Here is a 9,153-nt window from a genome sequence, read left to right as displayed (position 1 = left end):
TGCCGATATTCTCCACTAGAGGACAGATTGAACTGAGCACGAGCTCCGCTCTACCACAAACATTGATGGACACGCACACAAACCTGTAAACATTGAGAATCCACAGTCTACGTAAGTTCTGTATTGTGTTTCATTATTATAAGGTTGTCTAAAAATAACAGCGCAGATAATCTTGAGAATTTAACAAGTACAAGTATTTCATCTCATTCAGTCACATTTTATGTGGTAAACAAAGAACATGTTATTTCCTTTTAAAAACTGATCAGAACACAGCAGTAACAGAGGGAAGTTCACAGTGTGTGAAATATTACAACATATTGTGTCATGACTATTTATCATTTGTTTTATAACGGTTTTAAATAACCTTTGATTAGTTTTGTTCCCCTTTTCCCTCAAAAATAGAGAAACACTTTAAAATCTATTACACAATCCTTCATTTGACCTCTGGAGATCAATTCTAACTGTGCCAGAGGCACACGGGATAAATAATGGGCAATACATAATTTCTTGGATAAGTAGCCTGCATAATACATTCAAATTAAAGGTAACAAGTTAAACATGATATAGGCTAACATTGTCATTTGGAGGTTTCAACTCTGGTGCAAATGTGATAATGCTGTCAGTTTATTGGCCCATAAAGATAAACATAGACATACGAGAAAAATCATGATGATGATGACTTCCCTTAAAGTAGATGTAATAAAAAATACATGATATACAGTATTAAATTGCATGATTTATTGTACATGTAAAAAAGGGCCCCATGTCCTGTGCTAATATATGAAATAATTTTCTTCATTGATTTCTCACCTGTATATTGCATTGCATTCCAATGCATTTGTACGCATTGAATTGTGTTGTGTTTTAAGGGTTAAAGAAAATGTCCGTAAAAATAACGGATGAGATACTGCCAGTAAATTACCAGTACCTTTTCCATTTTTTACAGATTTCTTTATTACAGTGTGCTGATATCTATGAAAATTTTCAGTCAGGATTCAGGCCCCATTGGAAACTGCGCTCATAAAAATGACTCACTTCTAACTTCTGACCAAGGTTGCATCTCAAAACTAGTTTTATTTGATCTTAGTGCTTAACACTAGATCATGACATACTCTTAGATCGATTACAAAATTACAGGCAATTCAGGCACAGGCATTAAGGTGGTTTAGATCGTACCTATCAGACTGTTACAATTTAGTTTTTTATGCAAGGGTCTGTTTTAGGCCCTCTACTATTTTCAACATGCTTTCCTTTGGTAATATTATAAGAAAACATTAGTTTCCACTGTTATGCTGATGATACTCTGTTATATATTTCATCATGACCAGATAAAATCTCTAATTTATCCAAGTTGACAGAATGTGTTACCAATTCTGTAGGCTATCGATTACAAAGTATTACTGACTTATAAGGCCCTAAATGGTTTAGCTCCAGTGTATTTAACTGATCTTCTATCACCCTATAATTCATCACGCTTTTTAATATCACAAAACTCTGGACTTTTGGTGTTACCTAGGATATCTAAGTCCACTAAAGGAGGAAGAGCGTTTCAATATTTGGGTCCTTAACTCTGAAATAGCCTTCCTGATCATGTTTGGGGCAAAACAGGAAATTAAAATCATTAGTCTTGTTTGCACACAACTTGTAGGTCTTTAAAATAATCTTTCATAAGTAGCTGATAAAACATATAAATGATGGTAAGGTAAAAGTCTGGCATACAAGGTTACTTCCCATCCATATTGTTGTACTGTTGAGCAGGGTCACACTATTACATAGCCTAACATCTGATATGAGAACCACAATGCTGAAGTAAATGTCAAAGACAGTAAAAGGTTAATCTTTAACTGCTGTTATCACAGCACATGTTGATTCATTATTTATTATAAATAAATAAATACATTTCACATAAATTAATCTAATCTCAAGATATTTATAATATAATTTACAATATAATTTGGGCCTGGTTTCACAGACAGGGCTTAGATTAAGCCAGGATTAGGCCTTAGTTCAGTTAGGACATTTAAGTAGCTTTTATAAAAATGGCAAAAAAAAAAAAAAAAAGACTGATGTGAAAGACAAAACAATAGCACTGACATATTTTATTTACATTTATGAAAGTATATATTTAAATGTACATTTAGCAGATGCTTCTATGCAAAGTGATTTACACATTATAATGTTGTATCTTTTACTATACATTATATTAAATGAATGCGCAAACAAATATTGTAGCCTATATCATAATAGTCAAGTCAAGTCAAGTCAAGTATATTTGTATAGCGCTTTTCACAATACAGATTGTATCAAAGCAGCTTCACAGTATTAAATTAAAATAATACAACAGGTTTGTTTCTAGTGGAATTTATTGATTGATAAAATCAAATTAGATATCCCCAGAATATCCCCAACTGAGCAAGCCAAAGGCAACAGTGGCAAGGAACCGAAAAACTCCATCAAGTGACCTAATGGTGTCCTAAAACTCCATCAGGTGACCCAATGGAGAAAAAAAAACCTTGGGAGAACCCAGGCTCAGTCGGGGGCCAGTTCTCCTCTGGCGTTTATTAACTAGAGGCCGGATTGTAATTTGAACTGTAAGATTAAAAATATTATATGAATGCCTGGCTGAAGAGATGCGACTTTAATCTAGTTTTAAACTGGGAGAGCGAGTCTGAGCAACGAACAGTATCAGGAAGGCTATTCCAGAGTTTTGGAGCTAAATGTGAAAATGCTCTCCCTCCTTTGGTGGTTCTGGATATCCTAGGTATGACCAAAAGCCTTGAATTAAGTGATCTTAAAGAGCGCGATGGATTATAGGGCGATAGAAGATCCGTTAAATAGACTGGAGCTAAGCCGTTTAGGGCTTTATAAGTCAGTAGCAATACCTTGTAATTAATACGGAACTTTATAGGTAACCAATGCAGTGATGATAAAATCGGTGTTATATGATCATATTTTCTTGATCTAGTAAGAACTCTAGCGGCGGCATTCTGGACTAACTGTAGCTTGTTTATTGAGGATGCAGGACAACCGGCTAATAAAGCATTACAGTAATCTAGTCTCGAGGTCATGAATGCATGAACTAACTTTTCTGCATCAGAAACTGATAGCATATTACGTAGCTTAGCAATGTTTCTAAGGTGGAAAAAGGCGGTTTTTGTAACATATGAAATATGATTTTCGAAAGACAGGTTGCAATCGAGTATAACACCCAGGTCTTTTACTGTAGAGGATAAAGTAACAGGACATCCTACTATATTAAAGTTGTATTGCGAGAGGTTTTGTAATAGTCTCTTCTTCCTGCAAGTTCAGTTTTTACTGTGTTACACTAATCAGGGTATTAGAATAGAATACAAATATAATTTAAAAACAATGTTTTTGAATCTCTACAAATGTGTAGGCTGGGTTTAAAGTGTGGTGAACTTTTATTCTTCATTGGCCATGCAAGTGATCTTGTGACATACAAATGGAATGATGACAAACTTTACAGATCCTTGAAGCCTGAAGAACAGGTCATCAAACAGGACATGCACTGAATATTTTGAAAGTTAGTAACAAAGATTGGTAATTGGAATTAATGGTGCATTACATTGCTGTCTGAAAGTTGTGTGTAGTGAAGGAAAACATCTTCCTCTTTCTTTGCGTTTCAATTGCTTATGTTGCTCTGTTGTAAGTCGCTTTGGATAGAAGTGCTAAATGCATGAATGTAAATATAAAGATATTTTACAGTATTTTTTTACTCTCTTTGCAGTGGATGTCATTTTGGATGGACTCAGTGACAGAAGACTGAACATATTCTGAAGGGGCTTGTATCTTGGAAAGGATTGTTCTAATGAGTAATGAAACAAACACTCCTACAATCAAAATGCACAAAACCTAAAGACTGGTATTGTAGAAATGGTCGATTTCTTAACCATGTGATGTTTGGTAACATCCAGGACAGATGACAGTGAGCAGCTTTATGGGGAAATTCCTTTTTTGAAATGTCTGTTTTGGTTAATCATTGTTTTCATGCAGAAGTTCTGTGAGTTGGGGGGTAAAAGGAAGTAAAATACATGATAAATTCTGCATTTCAGCAATAGCAGACACAGTTTCTTGACTGACTTCAAGTCTTCACTTTATGATGACCAAATTTATTTTTATAGCTGGTAAGTGATTGTTGCTCTTAGAGAATGCTTTTTAAGAGTTTGAATGTTTTATATGTTAACATTTAATTTGTATCTCTTTTCAGGCTTTTCTCTGGCATTGTGCCACTTTGGTAAGTTTATTTATTTATTTGTTGTTTCATTATTAAATATGATATTCAAAAGCCATGTTTAAATAATACTAATAACAATACAAATGTATCCATTATCCAAACAGCTTGTCCTTTGTAGGGTTGTGGAAATAATAATTATTAATATTATTAATATTATTATTAGTTCTGTTTTATATTATTATTATTATTAATATTTGTGTAATAGATATTTGTGTAGTAATTATTATTTATTTATTTTTTCAGGATTGGCCTTCCAACTGCTATGCTACTTCACGAACTGGTCTCAGTACAGACCTGACGGTGGCAAGTACCTGCCATCTAATGTGGACCCAGATCTGTGCACTCATTTAATTTATGCTTTTTCCATTATTAGTCCGGAAAATAAATTGACAACCTTTGAATGGAATGATAAAACTCTCTACAAATCTTTCAATGGACTAAAGGAAAGGTATGTGATATTATCTGATGTTTTGTTTGTGAATATATTTGTTTACAGAATAGAATGCATTACGTAATGTAGTTTTGATTAATGATTTTTACAGCGAATAATGATACAAATATTTGTCTTGACAGAAACCCCAGCTTGAAAACTCTCTTGGCTGTCGGAGGATGGAACTTCGGCTCAGAACAGTAAGAGTCCAGCTCAAACATTGAATATTGAAGGATGTGTGTGTAGAACAGAACTGTTAATTTCATCTTCATGCGATTTCCCTCTTTACTCTAGGTTTAGTACCATGGTGTCCACATCAGAAAACAGGCAGACGTTTATTCAGTCCTCCATCGCATTTCTGAGGACCCATGGCTTTGATGGTCTGGATCTGGACTGGGAGTATCCCGGTTCTCGTGGAAGTCCTCCAGAAGACAAGCAGAGATTCACTCTGCTGTGTAAGGTACTTCATTATTTACAGATTTGTATTCTCTCACACAAATCAATGCTCTTTACAACAAGTTGATAACATGGTTGAATGTTGGAGTAAAAATCAATAAAGATGATAAATAATCATATGCATGTACGCATGTCCATAAGTACACTGGTGAAAATGCTTTTTTAAATGGGTAAAAAATGGGTAACGCTTTACAATAAGATTTCATTTATTACAATTAGTTAACTACATTAGTTAACTTGAACTAAGAATGTTAATGTTAATTTCAACATTAACTACTACATCTGTTAACATTAGTTAATGCTCTGTGAATTAAGAAGAATATAGACATTTTATTAACTAATATTAACAAATGCTTTAAAAATGTATTGCTCGTTTAATGTTTTAACTAATGTTAACAAATAACTCCTGTGTTACCTAAAACTGTAAGTAAAAAAAATAAAATATGAGCATAACAAGAAATTAATTAATTAAATTAAAAATGAATTAAAACATTGTTTAGGAGGTATTTAGTTTGTTCCTCTTTTGCTTTAATGACAGCAGCACTTGAGCTTCATGAACTCCACAAGTTTGTGTAAAACCTGATGATCATGTTCTCCAAAATGATTGAGATGATCCAGAGGAACATCTGAACTTCTGTACAAAGAGTCACATGATCAGTGTCACAAATGTACTTATTTGATTAGTTACCAAGAAATGGAGCAGAAAAATGTATTTTTGTTTAACATCATGCATATTTATTTAATGTTTTTTTGTCTTTCTGCTTATTTCCAGGTTTATATTAGATTTCAATGTGTATTGCATTGAGTTTAAAAAGGCATTAATCCACTGCAAATATGTGACTATAACAGGAACTCCATGAAGCTTACCAGGCAGAGAGTGCCGCCACTGGACGCCCCATACTCATGCTCAGCGCTGCAGTGGCTGCTGGGAAAGGAAACATTGATGCTGGTTATGAAATTGCAGAAATGGCCAAGTAGGTCTCCTGTTCACTTTTTTGTTCACTTTGAATCATGAAATATGTTTAATATGCTTTGGAAAGAATCTCTTAAAATGGCAATCAAATGTATAAATGGGTGATAACTATGAACTCCCTTTTGTAATGCAGATATTTGGACTTCATTAATGTCATGACCTATGACTTCCATGGCTCATGGGAGACGGTAACTGGGCACAACAGTCCTCTGTACCGTGGCTCTGGAGACACTGGAGACAATATCTACTTAAATACTGTACAAAAGCCTTATATCCTACTGTAAAATTTCTGAAATACACTGCCTTGCCAAAAAGAAAAGTCAAATGCCTATTGATGGAAATAACATCACAACTTTTATTTCCATCAAGAGGTGCATCAATTGTTGGTCAAGATCTTGTGTTGACAATGCAAGAGTCAAGCACTCAGTAAAGTCTCCTCCAGCACATCCCAAAGACTTTCAACATATTTAAAGTCTGGTGCCAATTCATGTGTGAAAATCATTCTTCATGCTCCCTCCAAACCATTCTTTCACAATTTTAGCCTGATGAATCTTGACATTGTCTTCCTGGAATATGGCCATGATGTGTCTTCCTACTGGTTGTTTAAGAAATGAAAAGCTAGACACTCCATCAATTAGGGTTAGAAGAACTGTTGTCAAACATACAGTATAACATGCTTGAAACATAAGAATCACTGCAATAATGATCAAATCATAGATTTTTATTAAGCATTTGTCTGGTTAAATACAAAAACCTTTTTTTTTTTTTTTTTGGCTGGGCAGTGTATAACATCAAGTATAACATATAAATGATTTATGAATTATACTGGAGTCATTGCAAACAACAAGCAGCTGGAAACATGCAACAGAAAATAACTGATTCATCATGACTATGTAGGATTTTGCAATGAAATACTGGAGAGATCAGGGTACTCCTGTGGAGAAGCTGAGGATGGGCTTTGCAACATATGGAAGAACGTTTCGTCTGGCGTCTGCAGCCAGTGGAGTTGGAGCTCCAGCTAGTGGACCTGCCTCAGCTGCACCTTTCACCAGAGAGAATGGATTCTGGTCCTATTATGAGGTCTCATCTTCAATCTGTACTCATGCACTTACATCATAGCACAATATTTAATTGTGTAAAATAAAATCAGAAGAGTTATGGACTGATCATCTCCCATCAGATCTGTACTTTCCTTCAAGGAACCCCCGTGCAATGGATTGATGATCAGAAAGTTCCTTATGCAACCAAGGATGGGAACTGGGTGGGATTTGACACCAAGGAAAGCTTTACGACTAAGGTGAATATGTCATAAATGTTGGAAATTACATACAATTTAATGCAGTTCTCCTGCTTTCAATAATTAAATCTGGTCTGCTACAGGTGAACTACCTGAAGGAGAACAAGTTCGGTGGAGCTTTCGTCTGGGCTCTGGATCTCGATGACTTTGCAGGACAGTTCTGTGGGCAGGGCAACTACCCTCTTATTGGGCAACTCCGTACACTTCTTGATACTGGTACAGTACATCTCATATTTATAGAAGCCCATTCCGCCACATAAGAAAAAAAAACATACGTTGGTAAATCAATTATCACGTGAAAAGTCAAAATTATGAGATACTAATTTATAATTATGAGATAAACAGTCAGAATTATGACATAAATGGGTTAAAGTAGGAAATTGATAATCCTACTTATGATTTTTGTCTCCATAATTTCAACTAGTTATAATTTCCATTTGTCATAATTTAGATTTTTTTTAATCTCATTATTATAACTATCTACTTTAGATTTTTTATCTCATATTTATGTGTAAAATTTCATGTCAACTTTTTGTGATTTCAATTTGAGTTCAATTTTGACTTTTGATCTAATAATTGACATAATTTCAACTTTGTCAGACTTAAATTTCAACTTTGTCATACTTCAATTACTCAGTTTTAAATTTGTCATGACTTTTTTCATAATTTCAACTGTCATAATTTTGACATTTTATCTCATTATGACATAGCATCTCATCATTTTGACTTCTATCTATCTAATGATTATATTATATAAAGAACAGATAATGTATATTCTGTTCTGCATCACCCGGTCACGGTTTATTTTGCGATAATATCCGACTGACTGTACATTATCCTTTATTGCACGGCTACTCCCCAAATAAAGAAATAATAAATATGTGGGCGTGAAATATTGATTAGAGTTGAAAATGGTTCATAATATTACCCGCATGCTTAAGTGTAGCCATGGATGATGCTAAATATCAGGAAATATCAGACCACTGGATGCCGTGTAATAAACCAGATTAATAATTGGTAAACTTAAGATAAAACATCAAATTCCAATTTCCTCCTCCAGAGTTTCCATCTCTCCCTCCAAATACAACCGATGTGCTCTCTGGGACCTCAACAACAGCATCCACCACTGCTCTATCTTCTAGACCTCATGTTGTGCCGACAGGTCCCTCAGGAACAGAGTTCTGTGTAGACAAACCGACGGGGGGAATATATGCAAACCCAGCTGACCCGATGACCTTCATTCATTGTGCTAATGGCATGACCTATGTAAAGAGATGCGGTGAAGGGACCGTCTTCAATCCCAACTGCCTGTGCTGTGACTGGCCTAAGAATTAACCTTTCCATCACGGTTTTACTATTCAGGGCCACTAGTGCCGCAATAATTTCACATTTTATCTTTAAGTATTGTGTTAATGTCTTCAAATTTAACATAGACAGTCAATGATATAATACCACTTTCGTAAAATATTTAGTTGGGTCTAAAAAAGGGGGCACAGTCTAACTTGTCTGATTAAAACTAACCTGATTAAAAAAACACCACTTGTCCACTTATTTTACATTAGAGTGTGACTGCACCTCAGCAGCGTGGGTGAAGTTATTCTGCGTGCAGGTTTTTACTTGCGCTTCTAAGTTCAATTAATTTATTAGAATTTAGTTTCAATTTGATTCTAGCTCTGTGTTTAATCTGATTCTAATTTCAATGTATTATAAATTTTTTATTGTTTCTAATTAGGAACTAATCA

The 9,153-nt window shown here is 34.6% G+C and overlaps 1 protein-coding gene across 3 annotated transcripts; it reads left to right on the top strand.

Moving 5' to 3' along the window:
* The first annotated feature begins 29 nt into the window (after nucleotides 1–29).
* On the top strand, nucleotides 30–8,945 carry LOC311302943 (acidic mammalian chitinase-like). Of its 3 annotated transcripts, none has more exons than XM_084429103.1 (13): nucleotides 30–111; nucleotides 3,749–3,982; nucleotides 4,074–4,145; nucleotides 4,229–4,255; nucleotides 4,499–4,703; nucleotides 4,829–4,885; nucleotides 4,980–5,145; nucleotides 5,991–6,115; nucleotides 6,248–6,371; nucleotides 7,012–7,194; nucleotides 7,295–7,411; nucleotides 7,495–7,627; nucleotides 8,472–8,945. In XM_084429103.1, the coding sequence occupies exons 3-13, from the start codon at nucleotides 4,118–4,120 to the stop codon at nucleotides 8,744–8,746; spliced, it is 1,440 nt and encodes a 479-aa protein (XP_084285229.1). In that variant the 5' UTR covers nucleotides 30–111; nucleotides 3,749–3,982; nucleotides 4,074–4,117; the 3' UTR covers nucleotides 8,747–8,945. The 3 variants fall into 3 exon arrangements, with proteins under 3 accessions (XP_084285229.1, XP_084285230.1, XP_084285228.1); XM_084429104.1 differs by having other exon boundaries at nucleotides 61–111; nucleotides 3,749–3,833; XM_084429102.1 differs by having other exon boundaries at nucleotides 61–111; nucleotides 3,749–3,946.
* The last annotated feature ends 208 nt before the right edge of the window (nucleotides 8,946–9,153 follow it).

Source organism: Rutilus rutilus, assembly GCF_951802725.1.
Source record: "Rutilus rutilus genome assembly, chromosome: 13".
NCBI lineage: Eukaryota > Metazoa > Chordata > Actinopteri > Cypriniformes > Leuciscidae > Rutilus > Rutilus rutilus.
Note: the sequence above shows the minus strand (reverse complement) of the source record. Positions and strands in the feature narration are given on the sequence as shown.